The sequence below is a fragment of the Cetorhinus maximus genome, chromosome 1 (assembly GCF_964194155.1).
Source record: "Cetorhinus maximus chromosome 1, sCetMax3.hap1.1, whole genome shotgun sequence".
NCBI classification, from domain to species: Eukaryota; Metazoa; Chordata; class Chondrichthyes; order Lamniformes; family Cetorhinidae; genus Cetorhinus; species Cetorhinus maximus.
Window position 1 is genome coordinate 142501769 of NC_135879.1, and position 23848 is coordinate 142525616.

The following is a 23848-nucleotide window of genomic DNA, read 5'->3' on the forward strand; positions in this document are numbered from 1 at the left end:
GGAAAAAACTTTAAAAATAGAAACATTAAAACATTTTTAACATGTCCCCTCGTGACAATGTCACACGAGATGGGACATGTTAATAAAGAACACATAAACTTTATTAATTTTTTACAAAACGGACATGAAACTTCATCCCGCCAGTGGTTGAAGTTTCATGAATAATCTGGAGCCTGCTGGGGCTCTTGGCCTGCCCGCCAGCCTTGAGGTTGGCCGGGTAGGTCTTTAATTACTTTAATTAACCTGTCAATGGCTGATTTCGCTGTCCGCCCGCCTTCCTAAAAATTTAAATGGGGCGGGATGACGTTGGGGGTTCCTCCCGTCGTCATCGCGCGTCATTTTCCCCTTGGCGAGTGGGCCCCGCCCCCAAATCGCTGAGGGGAAAATCCTGGCCACAGTTAATGTTTCGAGTCCATGTGACCCTTCTTCAGGACTAAAGGGAAGTGGAAATGTGATGAAATTTATACTGATTAAGGGGGGTGGAGCAGGTGAAGCTGGATAGAAGGTCAGCGATAGGTGGGCACAAAGGAGAGATTGACAAAGATGTCATGAACTAAAGGACAAAGGGAGTGTTAATGGCAGTGGTTAGTGCTAACAAAGATGCTGATAGCGGCGTAAAGGTAAGAAAGCAAAATGCGATAATGGCAGAACAAGGGTAAGCATTGTGTGAAAGAACAACATGGAACAAGTAACAGATGGCCCTTTAGGGGATGGGACGGGGGGAGGGGGCAGTGGTGGGGAAAAACGATAGAAAATGGGATAGATGGGATAAAAAAGGGGATAAAACAATGAATAAATGAATGAAAATAAGTGGATAAAAATAAAAATGAATGGATAAAAAAGGGGTGAGCTTGGAGGAGAGAGTTCATGGTCTGAAGTTGTTGAACTCAATGTTAAGTCCGGAAGGCTGTAAAGTGCCTAATCAGAAGATGAGGTGCTGTTCTTCCAGTTTGCATTGAGTTTCACTGGAACATTGCAGCAGGTCAAGGATGGACATGTGGGCATGAGAGCAGGATGGTGTGTTAAAACGGCAAGCAACAGGAAGGTCTGGGTCATGCTTGCGGACAGACCGAAGGTGTTCCGCAAAGCAGCCACCCAGTCTGCGTTTGGTCTCCTTCCCAATGTAGAGGAGACCACATTGGGAGCAGTGAATGCAGTAGACAAAATTGAAGGAGGTGCATCTGAAAGGAGTGTTTGGGCCCTTGGAAGTTGAGGAGGGAGGAGGTAAAGGGGCAGGGAAGGTGCCATGGAAAGGGGATGAGGTGTTGGGGGTGCTGGAGAAGTGGACCAGGGTGTCCCGGAGGGAACAGCCCATATGGAATGCTGAGGGGGTGGCCGGGGGGTGTGAGGGGAAGATGCGTTTTGTGGTAGCATCATGCTGGAGTTGGCGGATATGGCGGAGGATGATCCTTTGAATGCGGAGGCTGGTGGGGTGAAAAGTGAGGACAAGGGGGACCCTACAATGGTTCTGGGAGGGAGGGGAAGGTATGAGAGCAGAGGCGTGGGAGATGGGTCGGACATGGTTGAGGGCCCTGTCAACCACAGTGGGGAACCTCGGTTAAGGAAGAAGGAAGACCTGTCAGAAGCGCCATCTTGGAAAGTGGCATCATCGGAACAGATGCAACAGAGGCGAGGGAACTGAGAGAATGGGATGGAGTCCTTATAGGAAGCTCTGAAGAAGGGTCATATGGATTAAAAATATTAACTCTGTTTCTTTCTCCACAATGCTGCTAGACCTGCTGAGTGTGAGTTTTTCCACATTTTCTGTTTTTGACCCACTTACTTATACTGGAAATCAAAAAGAGTCGGAATAGTTTTGAATCTTTCGATTTCAGTTTTCGTTTAACATATATTAAAATATTTATTATTTATGCTGAATTTTGCTCTTGGTGTGCGGGATCGGCAGTGGGGGGGGCGGGGTCAGGAAGCCGACCACTGCCCATGATTGGCAGCAGTCTGTGACGTCCAGCGTGATTCGCAAGTGGCAGCACTGAGCGCTGCCTGTGCGGGGCGGAGGGAGTGCAAGCAGGCCTAGCGCGGACTTCACACATGCATGTGAGAGAGTGTAAAATAATCTCCCTGAGGCACGGAGCTACCTTGGGGAGATGAAGAATTAAAAAAAGATAAAGAGCAGAAAAATTAGTGAAACGTTCCATCATGTGACTCTGTCACATGAGCAGGGACATATTTTTAATTACAAAATGAAGTTTTTATTTGTATTTCTTTTGGAAACCTCACCCCGCCCATGGATGAGGTTTCCAAAAAAATGCAAAGGCCGCTTGGCCTTTTCGCCTACCCGTCAACTGTTAGGTTGGACTGGCAGTGAAAAATTGAAGACAATTGATTACTTAATGGCCTTAATAGTCCTTTTAATTGTCAGCGGGCACACTGCTGGCTCTGGCATGTGCCTGCCGACTGAACTATCGTGTGACTACATGTTGAATTTGGCATGCTTGGCTGATGTCAATGCGTGTCATTTCACGCTTGGTTGGGTCCAGCGTGCAGCTGCCCAACGAACTAAAAATTTTGCCCTAAATATTTCAGAAAAATTCTCTTATGCTTGCTATGTTGGTCTCATAAATATCAGCTTAAGAAAATAGAAGTGATTATTGAACATAAGGTTGGATCAGAATAACTAATGCTTTCCTCCAGTATTTTAACAGAGGTGTTAATTAATGCTTCCATCAAATAGTGGAGGAATTTGAAATGTTATGCACTCATATAGCAACATCAGTGATGGTAACTTATATCCTAGCATTTATTTTTGGATATTTGCAAGAGCTGAAAATATCTGTACAGTGATACCCTTGAATACCCAGACCCATGTCTGTAACTATTACAATTCGCTGAAAACAAACAACAAACTTAATCGACCCTCAGCCCTTTTCAGATCATGGTCCATATACATTAGTAATGATGCAGCTCGATTTTTAAAGAGAAAAACTTGCAGCTGGAATACATTAAACGAAACCAAATACTAACCTGATTTGCTTACATGGCCAGTATTTAGCATTCATACATTTTAATTAATGTCTTGAAGCAGAATTTTTTTTTTACACAGGTAGATCCACACACAAGAGAAGGGGAATGAAAAGAAATCTTTAGTGCCTGTTTATTTAGTCATGATGAGCTTGTCTTATTTCTGATTTTAATTTGGACTGATATCTGTCCTTTGTTGTTCTTTTAGTATGGCAGCAGACTTGAGTTCTTTTATAAATAAACAGGGCAGGGTGAAATTATCTTGGGCAGTAGTGCCAAATAGATGACAGTGCTTTAGCGGTTGGTTTTATACCATGCCGATTTTCTTTTCCGTTGATTTCGTAGACTGCTGTTAGTGGGCACCCATTCCACTAAAGCTGCATCTATTGTACCCACAATACAAAGAAGGCTGAATAGCCTGGGTCGAGGACACTCATCTGTTGCAATAGGAGAGCTATCCAGCCTAATCCCACCTTCCAGCTCTTGGTCCATAGCCCTGTAGGTTATACCACTCCAGTGAATATCCAAGTGTTCTTTTTAAATGCGTTGAGTGTTTCTGTCTCTACCACCTATCAGGCAATGAGTTCCATATCGATTCCCAATGAAAGCCTTAAGATTGGATGGGCAGCCCAGACAATCAGTTTAATTAGGTGATTATTGGCCTTAACAGGCCTTTGACTGTTTAGCAGACACACAGCTGACTCCGGTGCATGCCTACCAAACTGAAGATCGGAATGACGCGCGGTGACGTCGGGACATAAGCCTCCCGCACGCCGACCAGAAGATTCAGGCTTATGTTCTGAATCTCTAACTTGTTTGGTGAATTTTTCTAAACTTGCAGGGCAGCCACTGACCTCAACTAGCTTAAAGTCAGCTGATACAACTGTGATGTTATAGCTGAAAGTCTCACTTTAATTCACCAGTATTTTTGTGGGATATAATACTGGATGAGACATATTTAACTATAGGATGGCCTGTTTTTTAAAAAAAAACTTGTGTTTCAACAGGATGTGATCCGCAACATGAGTGTCAATCCTAAGATTTCCTTCCCACCTGAGGTTGACTTTATAATGATCAGCAGTTTTATCCGTGATGTGTGCCGTGTAGCCTTTGCCATGCAGACGCTGGAGCCCCCGCTTGACGTTGCCTTCACAACAGATGGTGAACTTTTCAATGAGAAAAAGTGAGAGTGCCCTTCATTTTATCACAATGAACTAAACCATAGTGTTTGTGGTGAGCAAATTGCTTCCTCCTACACATCTGGAAAAAGCGTGTGCTAAGCAACCCAGCATTGTTCAAAGTTGCTACTGCATTTCCCTATACACAGTGGTGGTTACTCTTCAAAAGGACCTCATTGGCTGTGATATTCTGAGGCTGTGTAAGGCACTATATAAATGCAAGTCTTTTAAGCAAACCTAGCATATCATACCAGAGATGTTATATTTGTAGGAAGTCCATGAATGTCAACATTTTCTATGTTTTTATAGGCATCAAGGGGGATGGGAAGAGTGCGGGTGTACAGTGTTGAGATAGAGGATCATCCCATGATTATATTGAATGGCGGAGCAGGCATGGAGGGGCAAATAACCTACTCCTGCTCCTATATTCTATGTTTATATCCATAAATCATGAATAATGCCTAATTGAAGGGGGATTGTCCCCATTTTGGGAGGGAGAGAGCCTGGAGGAGATAACATAATTTTAACCACAATGGCACCACAAGAAAGCTCCTAGATAGTTTTGAGACACTTTGACATTTTCATAGTACATATTTAGTGTATTGGTGTAGTTGGAATTTATTCCAGTAACTTGCTGATGGTAACAACCTGTCTTTAAAACTTTATTTTTGGCTTTTTATATTTATGTTCCATAAAGCAATCGGTGCTGTGACATTCAATGGGAATTCTTTAAATGTGTTGAGCTACGGGTCAATTAGTGGTATCTAACCTAGTTACTCACCATTGTTTCGTATCCCAATTATATTTCTCTACCAGCGATATCAGCAGACAGAGGTTTAATGGACTTATGTTACAGTGGCCAATAGAGGAATGCCACACAAGTGTTAACCCATTTATTTCATTTGTGTTAACACCCTTCCATGATCATATTGAAAGGCAGAGCAGGTTGGATGAGCCATATGGTCTGCTCCTGTTCCTATTTCTTGTGTTCTTCCAAAAATGGCAATCAGAGGAATTTCATTTTAATGTAAATATTTATCCACTGATATTGCCAATAATTGTTTCTCGGCCTTTATTTCTTCTAAAAAGGGGAAAGCAATGCATCAACCTAATTATTACTTTGTCTGCAATGATACTGGAGAGAAGCGATATTGGAAACATATTTCCTCTCCTGAAGGACATTAGTGAACCAGATAGGTTTTTACAACAGTCTAGTAGTTTCATGATCATTATTAATGAGACTAGCCTCTTATTCCATTTATTGGATTTAAGTTCCCTCATGATGGGATTTGAACTCATGTCTCCGGAGAATTAGTTGGGCCTCTGGATTACTAGTCCAGTAACATTGCTACTGTCCCCTTAAATTTGCTGTCTCTAAAATCTAAATCCACTTCCTCACTTTTAAAAATATTTTATCATCACGAATCACAGCAAAAATAATAAATGCAGATCTTCTTGGGATGTTGCACAACATTAGAAGTGCTACATAAATTTGAGTTTATTATTGTATTCATTGAATTACACGACCTGTGTTTCTCCTGAATTCCCTGTTGGGACTATCCTCCATGTATGCCTGGTTGTGAACTCTCCAAGGTCTATGGGATCGCCTCTCAGCCTTTGCTTTCCTAGAAAGAGAATCCCAGCCTGCAGCAGTCTTTCCTGATACTGGTAATTATGGCCTCAAGTTATAATTCGTATTGGAATTTGTGGACTGCTGACCTGATGGTTTTCTCTTGTATGCTAAATAGAGAGAAACTCTCTTTGCAGAGAATTGACAGCATTGTGGAGCCTTGAAAAAATAATCCCATGGACCTGGCTTCAGAGGATAGGAACAGGAGTAGGCTGTTTAGCACATGGAGCTGCTCAATTAGGACCAGCTCTCAGGATTATGAGTCCAGTAACAAAACTGCTACACTAATGCACCAGATGAGCTTTTTGTACATGATGATCTAAGTCCTCAAGTTTTTTGAAGTATATTTCACTTTATACAAGGCTAAACAGCCACTTGTCCAACTCTGTAATTTGTCACCAGTTCCCTTTATGCCATAGGCAGACTTAGCCATTTGAGCCTGTTCAGTTGTTTAAATAGATATGGGTGATATGAACCTGAATTTCTTTACTTGCCTTTACATGCAGAAAAGGGGTTTCTGCTGCTCTTGCAAAAAGTAACACTAGCAGGCAAAACTCTTGAGAAATCTCCTGGCATAGTCTTTTGGTTAATGACTACATGAGCATCATTCCGGAGTTGAATTAACTAACAACCATAATAAAATGATAGAGACAGAATTCGGTATCACTTTGTTCCTGCTCTGCCACTGCAAGGCCAAATTTAAAATCAAAACTCAAAACAAACTGCTGGAAATTCACAGTGGATTAATCAACACCTGAAAGATAAAGGAAGGTTAAAGTTCTAGGCCCCAATATATAATCTTTCCCTTTTCTCTTTTGGATGTTAATTAACATGCCATGCATTTCTGTCATTTTCTGGCTTTATTTCAGATTCCCAGAATTCGTAATTATCTTTTTAGCATAAAAGTAAGTTTTGTTAAGAAGTGCACCAAAACTTTGAGTCACAACCTTTCTCTGTTTCGTATTGTAACAAAGTAATTTTACACCTTTACTTTAAATTACTCATTTGCTCAGAAATGAGTGAAAAATTATGGGATTTGACAGGTAACTTCCTGATGTGCTGGCATTTATTTTGCAAGGCACAGTTGGTAAATGACCACTTTTATGTATTTGTGTAATGGAAAAAAAAAGATAGAAATTGTAAAATATTTAAGGAATTGAAATTAACATTGTACAAAAGTAGGACACAGTGCAAAGTATTTGACTGTATGTGAAACTGGACTGATCGAGTAGCCTTTTCTCAAATACAGCTATACAAAACTGGACAGAAGCAAGTTCATTTCTTAAAATTGCTGTTAACCACCCCAAATAGTGAGGAAGCAAAAAAAAGAATTGCCCTTTCATGACCTCAGGACATCCCAAAATACTTCACAACCATTGAAGTAATTTTGAACTGTAGTCACTACTGTAATGTAGGGAAATATACCACCCAATTTGCTCATAGCAAGGTCTGCAAACAGATGATCTGTTTTACTGGTGATAGCTGGGGGATAAATCTAGCCAGGACACCAGTGGGGGGTTGGGGCTGCCCTGCTGTTCTTCAATCTTGCTAGGGTAGTTTAAAATATCATTTGAAATCGGCACTACCAACGGTGCAGCACTTGCTCAATATGTCATTGGAGTGCCAGCCTGGATTACACGTTCCAGTTTCTGGACTGCAGCTTGTTTGAATGCACCATCACCTGACCTGAGCGATAGTGCTATAACTGGATGAAGATTGAATCACAATGAAACATTCAGCACAAGTCATACGGAATGACAACAAGATCGAATTTACACATGAATATAGTTTCCTCACAAGCGCTCATTATGTAGATCTATTGTAAGATTCTGTTTTATTGCACAGTTCTGACTGCTTGTAAAATTTTAAAGAACAAAACATTTTTTTGATCCCTTCAGGTATCGCCGCAGCTATGATTCTGATTTCACCGCTCCACTGGTGGTCTATCACCTCTGGCCAGCCCTGATAGAAAATGACACTGTCATTGCTAAGGGAGAAGCATTCACAAAAAGAGGAGCTCTGGTGAGTTGGGAAACCTATGTTGGTGGTTAAAAAGGAATAGCCGATTATGGGCTGTAATTCTCATTCTTGTGTTCAAATCCCTCCAGGGCCATTTTCCTCATCTCTAATATCCTCCAGCCAGCAAGTCTACCAAGATCTTTGCACTTATCCAATTGTAACCTCCTTTATATCCCTGATTTTAATTGCTTCATGATTGGTTATTCCATCTGCTGCCTTAAGCTCTGGAATTCCTTCCTCAAACCTCTCCACCCCTTTATTCTTTTAAGATGCTCACTGAAACCTATCTCTTTGACCAAGGATTTGATCACATGATTTAATATCCCCTAATATGGATCAGTGTCAGACTTTGTTTGATAATCATTTCTGTAAAGCACCTTGGGACACTTTGCTATGTTAATGACATGATATAAATGTGCATCATTGTAACAATCTGACTATAAAGTGGCCAATTCCCCTCTACTTAAAATTATCAGTAGTCTAATGGGGGGTGGGGGAAGAAAAAAACAACAATATGAGGCTGAAATGACTCTAATTCACTGGGTTAACTACTCTTTGTCCAAATTGGCGCACAGCTCACATTTAGACCCATATGAAATATAGGTCACATGTACTACATACTTGTTGTTCACCTAATCTATACTTTTCTGTTGTCATAGTTGATAGGTAGTGAGTAGATTCAACATATAACTTCAAAAAACAATTAATTTTGCTTTTTGAAACAATAATCTGATGCTTGCTAGCCTAATAATGATATCACTCCTTAAAACAATTATGAACATATGAACAAGGAATAGGAGTAGACCTATGGTCCATCGAGTCTGCTCTGCCATTTAATATGATCATGGCTGATCTGATAGTAACCTGAAATGTGCATCCCACCTGCCCCCGATAACCTATCACCCCCTTGCTTACCAAGAATCTATCTACCTCTGCCTTAAAAATATTCAAAGACTCTGCTTCCACCGCCTTTTCAGGAAGAGAGCTCCAAAGACTCGCGACCCTCTGGGAGAAAGAATTTCACCTCATCTCTATTTTAAATGGGCGACCCATTTTTAAACAGTGACCCCTAGCTCTAGATTCTTCCACAAGAGGGAACATCCTCTCCACATCTACCCTGTTAAGACCCTTCAGGATCTTGTATGTTTCAATCAAGTCGCCTCTTACTCTTCTAAATTCCAGTGGATACAGCCTAACCTGTCCAGCCTTTCCTCATAAGACAACCCACCCATTCCAGGTATTAGCCTGGTAAACCTTCTCTGATCTGCTTCCAACGCATTTACATCCTTCATTAAATAAGCTGACCAGTACTCCAACTGTAATCTTACTAGTGCACTGTACCTCCCTACTTTAGAATTCAATTCCCCTCACAGTAAATGATAACATACTATTACCTGCTGTACCTGCATACTAACCTTTTGTGATTCATGCACTAGGATACCCAGATCTCTCTGCGCCTCAGAGCTCTGCAGTCTCTCACCATTTAGATAATATGTTTCTTTTTTATTCTTCATGCCAAAATGAACGATTTCACATTCTCCCACATTATACTCCATTTGCAAGATCTTTTCCCACTCACTTAACCTATCTATATCTTTTTATAGCCTCCTTACTTTTCTACCTATCTTTGTGTCATCAGCAAATTTGGCAACCATCCCTTCATCCAAGTCATTTATATAAATTGTAAACTGTTGAGGTCCCAGCACTGATCCCTGTGGCACACCACTCATTACATCTGGCCAACCTGAAAAAGACCCATTTATGCCTACTCTCTGCTTCCTGTTACCCAGCCAATCTTCTATCCATGTCAATATGTTACCCCCTATGCCATGAACTTTTTATTTTCCGCAAGAACCTTTTGATGTGACACTTTATCAGATGCCTTCTGGAAATCTAAGTACAGTACATCCACTGGTTCCTCTTTATCCACTGCACATGTTACTTCCTCAAAGAACTCCAATAAGTTGGTTAAGCACTATTTCTCTTTCACAAAACCATGTTGACTCTGTCTGATGACATTGAGCTAATCCTAGCACCCTGCTATAACTTCTTTAATAATAGCTTTTAACATTTTCCCTATGACAGATGTTAGGCTAACTGGCCTGTAGTGTCCCACTACTGTCTCCCTCCCTTTTTTGAATAATGGAGTTACATTTGCTATCTTCCAATCTAAAGGGGACCTTCCCCGAATCTAGAGAACTTTGTATCCGGTACATTCATTTAAGAATATTTTAAAATATATTTTGTTTAGTAGTCTAATCTTGCGAGCCTAGGAAACTGCACTGTGCACTCCACATCCACATCTTTAGTATGTTTTCCAAATAAGCTCTTAAGGCTGGTTTGAAGTTGTGGCCTCTACTATTTCAATAGATTCCCCTGGGTTCAAAGTAGCGCCTCTTGATTGAGTTTTGGTGGGGGGGGATGGCAAAGGAGACCCAGTTATTTTTAAATATACAATCTTTGTGTATATTTCTTTCTATAAAATTGGGGATTACTTGAAATAAAAATACTCCCTTTAATCATATGACATTGACATACTTTTTAATGGTAATTTTTTGGGATTTGTACTCAGTTACTGTAGAATGATAGAGTTATTCTAAACTTATGGTAAAAGGCTTCATTTCTATTGGTAATCTTTGCTTTTTTATTGAGTTAGTGGTCGCCAAGTAAAAGCCGAAGCAGAAGTTCCAGTCCCATTCGTTCTCGTTCTATCAGTCCAACCCGTGGCCTGGTAGGTTCTTTTGAAATGTCTCTTGCTGTGACTCTAACAATACAAAGTGATAGTAGACTAACTGCTTTTAAACTAAAGCATTACAGCCATGGTTAATACAAATATGTATGTGATTTTAAATCTATTTTCTTTAATTTTACTTTGGCTATTGCTGGGGGTAGATGATGAATTGTACCACTGCTTTGGACAGGGATTGGACTGGGATCCTCTTCCCCAGTATGCAGAGACTTAGGCCCGGATTTCATGCCTCCATCCATATCTGAATGGAGGTGGGGTGAGATTTAAAAATGGCAAGCAGGAGCCAACTCTGGAATTCCTGCCCCCATTTCCACTTCCATCAATTTTCGCTGGGGTGGGATAAGGGTGTGGGTGGTAAGCCCGTACCCTGCACTCCCAACCTGTCTGGCTCAATTGAGGGAATAGGCACCTTATTACCAGTGGAGTCTGACCAGCTTTTCTAGGCCTTGTGTTTCACGGCTCCTCGGAGGAAGCGTGAACCATAGTCTGGATTTGGGAGCCTTTTGACAGGTAAGTTTAAAAAGAATGGCAACAACTTTTTAATGCCTCCTCATACATGTGCCCCATGCTCCCTGACTTAATCTTCCCATCTCCTCCACAAAAATTGAGCCCCTAATCTCTGTTCTGTACCTCGAATGCCAGCACAACTGGGATCAGGAATTAACCATGTAAAGCATCATTGTCAGCACAATGTGCTGGAGCACCAACATGCAGTGCCATACCATTAATGTGTTAGCTTTAAGATATTTCAATTTAAAAACCCAGAATTGGAAACTATTATTTTCTTTTGGAATGCAATAAATTTACTGTTTTGTGTTTAAAAATACCAAGAAAGCTAGAATTGCATTACCTATTAATGTTTTGTTGATAACTTACAGCTTTTTCTACACAGTTTTTAAAACAAAAACTAATGGGCTGGATTTTATGTAGCCCGTTGCGGTGGGAAACATGGCGGCCAGTCACGCGTCAGTCTCCCGGTGGCACCAAAAGCTACCCCAATAAAGGTGAAGGGTGGAAGGAGCTGATGTAGGATTGGCAGCTGCCACCAGCATGTGTATTAAGCCCAGTAATGAGCCAATTGACACCCATTATCCTGAACCCATCATAATTTAGTGGTGGCCTCCTAGGAAGGCTGTCCAGCAAACACAATTTGGGTTTGCCAGCAGACCTCGGGGTGGCAGCGGGCAGGTCCGCTACTAGGCACCCTACCCAATCTAGAATCCTTGCATCAGATAGTGGGGCGGCCACTGAAAGAAATCCCTCGCCCTTGCCCCCTCCCCCGCAACTTTCATTTCCTGATCCCCATCCTGCCTTCGCTCATCTTTGATCTGGGATCCCACGATAATTATGGGCCTCGGGCAGGGGTAGTGCTGCCAGCTGCCCCTGCTGGTGCTGGTAGTATGAGGGGCTGTCAGTCTCTGGCCGGCAGTTCTTGCCAAGCAGGATTTCCCCTGCTGAGGACCTCAGACACTTGGAAGGCCTGATGGTGACTTAGGTGCCTGAAAGCATTTGATTCCATCAGGCCACTGCCATGGAACTGACGGGGGTTACCTGCCTATTCTCCAACTGGTGGACCAGACATGTGTTGACCCCACAGAATCCCAGCCAATGTATCAGTATCATTACAACTGAACAATCTCACATATTACCTATAGGTTTTCCAATATCCCATTGAGTGGCCACATTAAGTACACATTTTCTGCCAAAGTCGATAGGAAGGATATATGGGCTTTGGAGAGGTACAGTGTAGATTCCCCAGAATTATACCAGAGCTTAAAGGGTTAAATTATCAGGACAAGGTGTATAATTTTAATATTCTCTTGAACTTATAAAGTTGAGAGGTGATCTAATTGAGATCTTTAAAATGATCAAGGGAGCCTTACTGATGTTAGTGCTAGTCACCAACGCAGTTTCTAAAATGAAGGTATTCTCATTAGCTGCTAAGTGCCATGCATCTAATTTTGTGACCTGCACTTGCTTGGCTGTGTGACCCCAGCAAAGCCTCTCAAAATCAGTGCCATAGTTGCTGAAGAGGCACGGCACTCCACCTTGGGGGCAGAATATCCACAGGGGATAAGCATTAATGCAGATTACCTGGACCATGGCCAATTCAACAGTTTATCTGGCTTTAATTTGTATTGCTGATATAATCCTTGAGATAACCATTTCAGTCAAATGATGGATCCAGACAACACTCCTAGCTGTATTCTGCTGCAGATTGTAGTAATCTGTAATGCAGCTTTTCAACATTACATCAAGTATCACCTCTTTTAGCCATCAGGCCTATCCATAATGCCCAGTGTAAATAATAGGATTAGTCAATATTGGGTTAACTTGGTAACGTTGTCCACCTAGCATCCTTGAGGCAGCTCCATTGAGTGTTGCTAAGAACTATAATAAGTCATTTGGCTCAATTTTGAGCTGCATTGTGTGGGTGACTGTGCTCCTTATGTTTTCATTAATCATTTCTTGTTTCATGCAGTAAGAGTGTACAGCTGTTTTGCAGCTGCAAGATTGAGAGCTGACATTTTATCACGTGTTTTACAGTCTTCCCGAAGCCGTAGCCCTTCCCCCGTCAGACGAAGCATTAGTCCCAGTAAGTGTGAAAGCATTTTGAATGCAACAATATGGAATAGTTTAGAGGTTTATTCTTGAATATATGATTTAATCATTGAAGCGATTTAACCACTTCTGCCAGTAGGTTGGTTCATGTGTGTGTGTAAAATTACTTCTTGTATTATGTCAGTGCAGCTGGGAACCAAGGTGTGCTGTCCCTGCACCGATCTATGTATAGGGAAGGGAACAAAATGCTCAAGGCTGGTAAAAATCTAGGAGGACTACTGATGGTCCCCTGAGGAAATATGGCAAGGAGGTTGAGAAATCAACAGCTCCTTGGCAGGAGTCCCTAAAATAGTTGCAAGGGGCAGAATATTAAGCTCGACGGGCAGTTGTGCGCCTGACCTGGCCGAGTGTAAAGTGACGCATGATGACATTGGGCAAGCGTCCCGACGTCATCGTGCAGTCCCGCGATATTATGTTCGGCGGGTGCGCGCCAGAGTCAGCAGCCTGCCCGCTAACAATTAAAAGGCCTGGTAAGGCCATTAAAAAGGTAATTAAATTCAAATTTACACTGCCAGTCCAACCTTACGGTTGGCTGGCAGGCGAAAAGGCCAAGAGGCCTTTGCACCTTTTAGGAAACCTCATCCACAGGCAGGATGAGGTTTCCTAAAGCAAATAAAAATTTTACCCTTGAATTAAAAACATGTCCCTGCTCATGTGACAAAACATGTCCCCTCGTGTGACTCTATGATATTTTTATTTTTTTTTTTAAAGAGTGCTTCATCTCCCTGAGGCAGCTCTGTGCCTCAGAGAGATTATTCAGCGCTCTCTCGCGGCAAGTGCACAGTTCACGCTTGGCCTGCTCACCCCCCTCCCCCTGCCCACACAGGCAGCGCTGAGCACTGCTGCCCGCGTTTCACGCTGGGTGGGCCTTAATTGGCCTGCCAGCATGAAACCGTGGTGTGGTGCTGATCGCGGGTGGTGCTCAGCTTCCCGGCTGCCCCCACTGAGTCATACGCCAAGAGCAAAATTCTGCCCAAGGTGCTGGTGGAGAAGGTGGAGAATTAAATGATCAAAATGAAGGATTGTTATAACTTTCAAAGGTTTTCTCGCATTTGTTTTTTTTTTGAGGGTTGTAATTGGTTCTATTTTGTGAATTGAAGTTTTTTTGAGAGTGTGGCTTATATTGTGTTTTTCATACCACTCACTAAAAAGCAGCTAATCAAACTGCATCACACGCCCCTTATCGTTTGCATCATGCATGTGTCAGGTAAATCCAAAGCTTTCTTGAACTAGATAGATTGGCCTTGAAATTGCACATTTTTAGCAAATGAACACTCAAATCCAACAGTTTTAACACCCGTTAAAACAACAAGGGAAGCAAATCATATCAACATGCCAGAGGTACTTGTAAGGAGCATGAGCTGAGAAATTGGGGACTTTATATAAATGGATGGAAGGTGCACTTACAACTTTTTTTCCAGTACTCTCTGCAAATGTCACTCCATCGCTTTGCATTGGGAGCATCCGACTGCAAATCACTCTCCACAATGAATTCATGCACTAATAATGGCAGTGTAGTTGTAAGGCCATTGAGTTAAAAAGAGGGAAATAGGATGGTGATGATAATGGTGCATTCATCACAATGCTGCCCGAATTACGGCATTTTGTTCCAAATCCCAGGGATGGAGTCATTAACATAAAGGGAATGGGCTTTCACAGCATTTATGGTGCTCCCCACCCTGTGGGAGAGCAAGAATATTGGAGCCTGGGGAGGGTGTGTCCCGGTTGAGGAGTGGAGGTTTAAAAAGGAAAATGCTGCCATTTCTCCCATGCGGCAAATAATTTCCTGTCAGAAAACCAGCGTTAGGATCACCTGGTCGCAAAAGTGTAAGGGGGCATACTATCAACTGACCACCAGAAACATGGACCCAGCAGGGTTTCTTTCAGGGAATGTTCTTCCTTCAGTCCTGCCTCTTGTTAGTGAAGTCAGGAAGGAAGAGGTGGATGGAAGAAATGCCTTTCAACTGTTTGTTTATTGGTAGAAGAGAAGTCATGGAGCCCTAGCGAAACTGGGTGACAGACCAAATTCTGCCACCTCCCCCAACCACCTGATATAGCTCAGCCTCTTGTCCTCTCACGTGTTTGGTCAGGAATTTTGGCCTAATAATTCTTTGTAAAATGTTTTGAAAGGGGGATGCAGTTGATGGAAAGAGCTGCTAAAGTGAATGCAAACTAACTATCAGTTTTTTTCCTGAAATACTCGTGAATCTTTCAGCGCTTTCCATATATTTTTCTTACTATTACACAAAGTGTAATTCCGGACAGTATCTTACTATAAGATGTTGCAGCTTTAAGACATTATGTGGGCAGACACAAGCCCCATGCAGTGCGACTGGAGACCAAAGCATTTGAAACTGCCTTTTGTGTCGTACCACTGAGTTCTAAGGAAACATGTTGATTGAGATAATTGCCAGTTTCTCATAGTTTAGGCAGAACATGAACTAGAACATCAAAGGCAGCATAGCAGAAGGTTTGCAGATTGTTTGTTTGTTTGTTTATTGGTTAATGTTTTGTCACGACATTGTGTTAGTCAGATACAGATGGACTGCCCCTTTGTGTGGGAAAGCTTGTTAAGGTGGGCATATCAGAGGTAGACACTAGAACAGTACTTCCAGTGACAAAACTGACTGAGAACATCCAATACTCCCAATGCAAGCATAATGGATTCGTAGTGAGAAACCTCCTGTCATAATATAGGGACAATACAAATCAATTCCATCTGGAGAAGAACACAGTGTCCATTGATGGACAGACAGTTCAATTCCTTACACTTTGCTTATAATTTTCTCTTCTCTTCCTGTCAAAGTTAGTGACGTACAACTGGGCTATGATTCTATTGCTGTTACCAGCTCTCTGCTACCTCATTAATTGGTGATCCTTCATGTTTAAGCCTTAATATTTGGTGCTGCAGGTTGTTGGGGTTTTGGAGCTGAATACTATCCTATCCTTTTGGATAGCCACACATGTGGACATCCCATCAGTGTGCTGAATTGTTCAGGAACGTGAACCCTAGGTATTTTTGTTTTCTTTCTCGAACCCTAGTTAACTCTGCATACAGGGATCAAATCAAGGATATTCCGCTGTCTCTGAAATGGTATCCTGCATGACTGACCACAGCATACTTTCCCTTCTCAGCCGCTGCATAGATTTTTACATTACATTGAGTTCTCCATCCTGCTCCTCTGTGGCAGTCAACCTATTTTGGTTCCACCCTTAAATGCCTTATTTCAGTCTTTCTATCTCCCTCAGTGGTTCACCTGCTACCTCCTATTCCTAATTTATATGCTGTCTGTCAGTGACATCATTCACAAACATGGGCCCAGCTTCTACTTACGTACCAATGACCTGGTCTTAATAGTGTTAATTCTCCATGTCCATTGTTTTTGCTAAGCTGTTCAGTTGCCTGGTACACGAATTATAAACAGGCATGCCCAATCTTTTTGCATGAGCGGCCACATTTCAGTTTTTTGTTCTAACTTAATGGGCCAGTGAGTAAATTTTGGAAATATAAGGCATTAGAAATTTGTCTTGCTATCGATCAAAATAACAAAAAATGTGCATTTTTATGAACCAGCTTCAAAAGTGAAGATGAATTTATTAGCTTGATGAGAATTTTTAAATCCAAGAGCTGGTTGATCGGGAGCGATTGTAGGCCAATGAGAGCAGGGGGTGATGGGTGAGTGGGACTCATACAAGTTAGTCCTGAGATGGTGAAAGGTGCTGCAATGCAAGTTCTTTATTTTCCTCTTTCTCTTCTGCTGTTCTCTAAAGACTGGACCAATCTAACACTAGATTTGAATCCAACTGCATTGGTACATTAATTCCATTTTAAAAGCTTTAAAAGAATGAAACTCCTGGCCTAACATGGCCATATCTTGTGTTAACACCCTACTTGCTGCTGACAGGATCAGCACTTGAGCTGGCTCACTACAGCGAGCCAGTAAGGTTGATTTTAAGACTGTTGACCTGTAACTGATAAGCCCACACTGACTATCAATGGCTCTCAATGGGAATTAAAGTGAAGGACAGACTGTCGGCGTTTCTGCATGAGCACTTTCTGCTAGGAAACAGCAGGGTTGGCCCAAATAATCTCCCAGAGAGTCAGTGCTCCAACCTGGTAACTCCAGGCTCACAGCCCTGCAGCCCCGTGGAGTTTTCCAACCCAAAGGAAGGTGCAACTTGGGCGCAAGTCCGACGTAAGCAAAAAAGAAACACAGCAGCAATTTGAAAACAAATGGGGGAAGATGTTGTAGTAATATCACTGGAGTGGTAATCCAGAGGCCCAGGGTAATGGTCAGGGGACATGGGTTCAAATCCCACCATGGCAGCTGGTGGAATTTAAACTCCGTTAATAAGTCTGGAATATAAAGCTAGACTCAGTAATGGTGACCATAACAACGATCATCAATTGAGGTTAAAAACCCATCTGGTTCATTAAGGTCCTTTTAGGGAAGGAAATCTGCCATCCTTGCCTGGTCTGGCCTACATGTAGCTCCAGACCCGCAGTAATATGATTGACACTGACACAATTAACTGCCCTCTGCAATGGCCTAGCAAGCCATTCAGTTCGAGGGCAATTGGGGATGGGCAATGAATGCTGGCCTTGCCAGTGACATCCACATCCCAAGAAAGAATAAAGAACAAAACAAATAAAGAAAATTAAATCTACGAATTTCCTCCTGTTCTGAAACTCGGCATTTCAATTCAGTGCTTGTTGCTTATAGGAAATTGACAGAATAATCCAGGATTTGTCAGCGCAATTACATATCAGTTTCAATTCATTTTCTGGCAGATAAACATTCCCTCGCAGCCTCTTTCTCCTCCACCACCTTAACAAACATTCCCTCGCAGCCTCTTTGCACCCCTCTGCAAACAATCACTCTCACAGCCTCATCCCCCGACCCCTTTGCAAACAGTCACTCTCACCCTCATCCCCCGACCCCTCTGCAAACAATCACTCACAGCCTCATCCCCCGACCCCTCTGCAAACAATCACTCTCTCACCCTCATCCCCCGACCCCTCTGCAAACAATCACTCTCACAGCCTCATCCCCCGACCCCTCTGCAAACAATCACTCTCTCACCCTCATCCCCCGACCCCTCTGCAAACAATCACTCTCACAGCCTCATCCCCCGACCCCTCTGCAAACAATCACTCTCACCCTCATCCCCCGACCCCTCTGCAAACAATCACTCACAGCCTCATCCCCCGACCCCTCTGCAAACAAACACTCCTCGCAGCCTCATCCCCCGACCCCTCTGCAAACAAACACTCCTCGCAGCCTCATCGCCCGACCCCTCTGCAAACAATCACTCTCACAGCCTCATCCCCCGACCCCTCTGCAAGCAATCACTCTCACAGCCTCATCCCCCGACCCCTCTGCAAACAATCACTCTCACAGCCTCATCCCCCGACCCCTCTGCAAACAAACACTCCTCGCAGCCTCATCCCCCGACCCCTCTGCAAACAATCACTCTCACAGCCTCATCCCCCGACCCCTCTGCAAACAATCACTCTCACCCTCATCCCCCGACCCCTCTGCAAACAATCACTCTCACAGCCTCATCCCCCGACCCCTCTGCAAACAAACACTCCTCGCAGTCCCTTTCTGCCCCCCTTCCTCACTCTGCAGACAAACACTCCCTTGCAGCCTCTCTCCCCAAACTGCTCCCCCCTCCGCAATCATTGTCAGACAGATGGTTCCGTGCAGTTTCTTGCACCCAGTAACCTCTCTTTTTCACCTCCAACCCAACCAGACTCACGACCGCTACTGCGCCAGGCCTCTGGCTGACCGCTGTCACTCATTGTCACACTGCTCGCTGCTCCTTGATTTTTCTCTCTGGCGTTTGCTGCTGAGAGGCTTCTAGTGAGCTTATCAGCACCAAATGTGGGAGAGAAACAGCCTGTGATTGGAGGAGCAGCTCTTTACAGAATCTGTCACTGCTACTTAGGTGTATTTTGAACGTTGGCTGGCGGGCCAGATGGAAACCCTTGGCAAGCGAGAATATGGCCTGCTGAACAAGCTTGGGTTACAATGTTCTTCATTCACCAGTAATATTGGTAAAAACCATCTCATTTAGCTCCTAGAGGAAATTACTTATTTAGCCTCCTCCTTCTTTGCTTGCTGTGATTGAACCCACAGGTGCACCGTTTTGGTGTCCTGCTTGACCAAAAAGCTCAGCTTTAGATCTTTTACTTTCACCCGAGAGGAACAGATACATGGGCCATCGATCCCTTGTCTGCTCCAGCATTCAGTTAGATCATGGTTGCTCTATATTTCCACTCCATTTATTCACCGTGGCTCCCTATCCCTTAATCCCCTCACCTAACATTTTTTCTTAATTATTCTCTCACGAATGTAGATGTCACTGGCTAGGCCAGCATTTTGTTGCCCATCCCTAGTTGCCCTTGAGAAGGTGGTGGTGAGCTGCCGCCTTGAACTGCTGTAGTCCATATGGTGTAGGTACACCCACAGCATTGTTAGGGAGGGACTTGCAGGATTTTGACCCAGTGGCAATGAAGGAACAGTGATACATTTCCAAGTCAAGATGGTGTGTGGCTTGGAGAGTGCTTTTGGTGGTGGTGTTCCCATGCACCTGCAGCCCTTGTCCTATATGGTAGAGATCATGGATTTGGAAGATGCTGTTGAAGAAGCCTTGGGGAGTTGTTGCAATGTATCTTGTAGATGGTACACACTGCTACTGCTGTGCGTCAGTAGTGGGTGGGGTGCCAACCAAATGGGCTGCTTTGTCCTGGATGCTGTCGAGCTCCTAGTGTTGTTGGAGTTGCGCTCATCCAGACAAATGGGGAATATCCCATCATACTCCTGACATCTGCCTTGTAGATGGTAGAAAGGCTTTGAGGAGTCAGGAGATGAGTTACTCACCGCAGGATTCCTAGCCTCTGACCTGCTCTTGTAGCCGCAGTATTTATATGGCTAGTCCAGTTCAGTTTTTGGTCAATGGTAACCCCCAGGATGTTGATAGTGGGGGTTTCAGTGATGGTAATGCCATTGAACGTCAAGGGGAGATGGCTATATTCTCTCTTGTTGGAGATGGTCATTGCCTGGTACTTGTGTGGCACAAATATTACTAGCCACTTATCAGCCCAAGCCTGAATGTTGTCCAGGTCTTGCTGCATATCAACATGGATTGCTTCAGTGTCTGAGGAGTTGTAAATGGTGCTGAACATTGTGCAATCGTCAGCAAACATTCCTACTTCTGACTTTATGATGGAAGGAAGGTCAATGATGAAGCAGCTGAAAATGGTTGGGCCTAGGACACTACCCTGAGGAACTGATGTGGTGGCGGAGTGGTATTGTCACTGACTAGTGATTCAGAGACCCAGAGTAATGCCCTGGGGACCCGGGTTTGAATCCCACCATGGCAGATGGTGGAATTTGAACTCCATAAAAAATCTGTGTAATTAAACATCTAAAGATGACCATGAATCGATTGTCGTAAAACCCATCTGGTTCACTAATGCCCCTTTGGCCTATGTGTGATTCCAGATCTGCGATAATGTGGTTGACTCTTAAATACCCTCTGAAATGGCCTAGTAAGCTGATAAAAAGGAATGGAACTGGATGGACACCCGGCATCGACCTAGGCACTGGAAACGACAGCGGCAAACCCAGCCCTGTTGAGCCTGCAAAGTCCTCCTTACGAACATCTGGGGGCTAGAGCCACAACTGGTAGAGCTGTCTCACAGACTAGTCAAGCAGCAGCCTGACATAGTCATCCTCACGGAATCAAACCTTACAATGTCCCAAACACCACTATCACCATCCCTAGATATGTCCTGTCCCACCAGCAGGGCAGACCCAGCAAAGGTGATGGCACAATGGTATTCAAGGAGTTCTGGGAGTCCTCAACATTGACTCCAACCCCATGAAACCTCATGGCATCAAGTCAAACATGGGCATGGAAACCTCCTGCTGATTACCATGTACCACCCTCCTTCAGTTGATGAATCAATACTCCTCCATATTGAACATCCCTTGGAGGATGCACTAAGGGTGGCAAGGGCACAGAATGTACTCTGGGTGGGGGACTTCAATGTCCATCACCAAGAGTGGCTCGGTAGCACGTCTACTGACCAAGCTGGCCGAGTCGTAAAGGACATAACTGTTAGACTAGGTCTGTGGTAGGTGGTGAGGGAACCAACAGTAGGGAAAAATATACTTTACCTTACCAGCCTGCCTGCCGCAAATGCATCTATCCATGACCGTGTCAGTAGGAGTGACCACAGAACAGTTCTCTTGGAGACAAAGTCCCGTCTTCACATGTTGTGTGGCACTACCACTGTGCTAAATGGGATAGATTTTGAACAGATAAGACTGGGCATCCATGAGGCGCTGTGGACCATCAGCAGCAACAGAATCTGTAACCACAATCTGTAACCTCATGGCCCGGCATACCCCCTCTCTATGATTACCACCAAGCCAGAGGATCAACCCTAGTTCAATGAAGAGTTTTTTATTCGTTTGCAGGATGTGGGCTTTGGCTGGGCCAGCATTTATTGCCCATCCCTAGTTGCCCTTGAGAAGGTGGTGGTGAGCTACCTTCTTGAACCGCTGCAGTCCATGTGGTGTAGGTACACCCACAGCGCTGTTACGAAGTTCCAGGATATTGACCCAGTGACAGTGAAAGAATGCTGATGTATTTCCAAGTCAGGATGGTGAGTGGCTTGGAGGGGAACTTGCCGGTGTTTCCATCTATCTGCTGCCCTTGTCCTTCTAGATGGTAGTGGGTTTGGAAGGTGCTGTCAAATGAGCCTTGGTGAATTCCTGCAGTGCATCTTGTAGATGGTACACACTGCTGCTACTGTGCGTCGGTGGTGGAGGGAGTGAATGTTTGTGGAAGACGTGCCAATCAAGAGGGCTGCTTTGTCCTTGACAGTATCGAGCTTATTGAGTGTTGTGGGAGCTGCACTCCTTCAGGCAAGTGGGGTGCATTCCATCACATTCCTAACTTGTGCCTTGTAGATGGTGCATAGGCTTTGGGGAGCCAGGAGGTGAGTTACTTGTCACAGGATTCCTAGCCTCTGACCTGCTCTTGTAGCCACAGTATTTAAATGGCTATTTCAGTTCAGTTTCTGGTCAATGGTAACACCCAGGATGTTGATAGTGAGGGACTCAGTGATGGTAATGCCATTTAACATCAAGGGGCGCTGGTTGGATTCTCTTGTTGGAGATGGTCATTGGCTGGCATTTGTGTGTCACAAATGTTACTTGCCACTTGTCAGCCCAAGCCTGGATATTGTCCAAGTCTTGCTGCATTTGGAAATGAGCTGCTTCAGTATGTGCAGGAGGGCATGCCAAGTGCAGCACCAGGCATACCTAAAAATGAGGTGTCAACCTGGTGAAGCTGCAACACAGGGCTACTTGCTTGCCACACAGCATAAGCAGCAAGTGATAGAGCTGAGCGATTCCACAACCAATGGATCAGATCTAAGCTCTGCAATTCTGCCATATCCAGTTGTGAATGGTGGTGGACAATTGAACAACTCTCTGAAGGAGGCTACTCCACAAATATCCCCATCTCAATGATGGAGAAACCCAGCAAAAGATAAGGCTGAAGCATTTGCAACAATTTTAAGCCAGAAATGCCAGGTGGATCCATCTTGGCATTTTTCGGATGTACCCAGCATCACTGATGCTAGACTTCGGCCAATTCTATTTGCTCGATGTGATATCCAGAAACTGCTAAAGGCACTAGATACTGCAAAGGCTATGGGCCCTGACAATATTCCGGCAATAGTACTGAAGACTTGTGCACCAGAACTTGCCGCGCCTCTAGCCAAGCTGTTCCAGTACAGCTACAACACTGGCATCTACCGGGCAATGTGGAAAATTGCCCAGGTATGTTCTGTACCCAAAAAATAGGACAAATCCAACCTGACCAATTACCGCCCCTTCAGTCTACTCTTGATCATCTGTAAAGTGATGAGACTGGTGATCAACAGTGCTATGAGGCGGCACTTGCTTAGCAATAACCTGCTCACTGATGCCCAGTTTGGGTTCCGCCAGGGCCACTCAGCTCCTGACCTCATTACAGCCTTGGTTCAAACATGGACAAAAGAGCTGAAATCCTGAGGTGAGGTGAGAGTGACTGCCCTTGACATCAAGGCCGCATTTGACTGAGTGTGGCATCAAGGAGCCCTAGCAAAACTGGAGTCAATGGGAATCAGGGAGAAAACTCTCCGCTGGATGGAGTCATACCTAGCACAAAGGAAGATGGTTATGGTTGTTGGAGGTTGATCTAACCATCACCCCATGACATTCAATGGCATTACCATCGCTGAATCCCCCCCTATCAACATCCTGGGGGTCACCATTGACCAGAAACTGAACTGGACTAGCCATATAAATACAGTGACTACAAGAGCAGGTCAGGGAATGGGAATCCTGTGGCGAGTAACTCACCTCCTGAATTCCCAAAGCCTCTCCATCTATAAGGCACAAGTCAAGAGTGTGACTGGATATTCTCCATTTTCCTGGATGAGTGCAGCTCCCACAACATTCAAGAAACTTGACACCACCAAGGACAAAGCAGCCTGCTTGATTGGCATCCCATCCACAAACATTTACTCCATCCACCACCGATGCACAGTAGCAGCAGTGTGTACCATTTACAAGACGCACGGCAGAAGCTTACCAAGGCTCCTTC

General features: G+C 44.0%; 1 protein-coding gene across 1 annotated transcript in view; it reads left to right on the forward strand.

Moving 5' to 3' along the window:
- spata18 (spermatogenesis associated 18) overlaps positions 1-23848 on the forward strand; it is a 105265-nt gene that overhangs the window by 72167 nt on the left and 9250 nt on the right. The window contains exons 9-12 of the mRNA XM_078555551.1: positions 3987-4162; positions 7686-7809; positions 10463-10537; positions 13103-13151. Of these exons, the coding sequence (XP_078411677.1) occupies positions 3987-4162; positions 7686-7809; positions 10463-10537; positions 13103-13151 (424 nt within the window). The remainder of the gene's footprint in view (positions 1-3986; positions 4163-7685; positions 7810-10462; positions 10538-13102; positions 13152-23848) is intronic.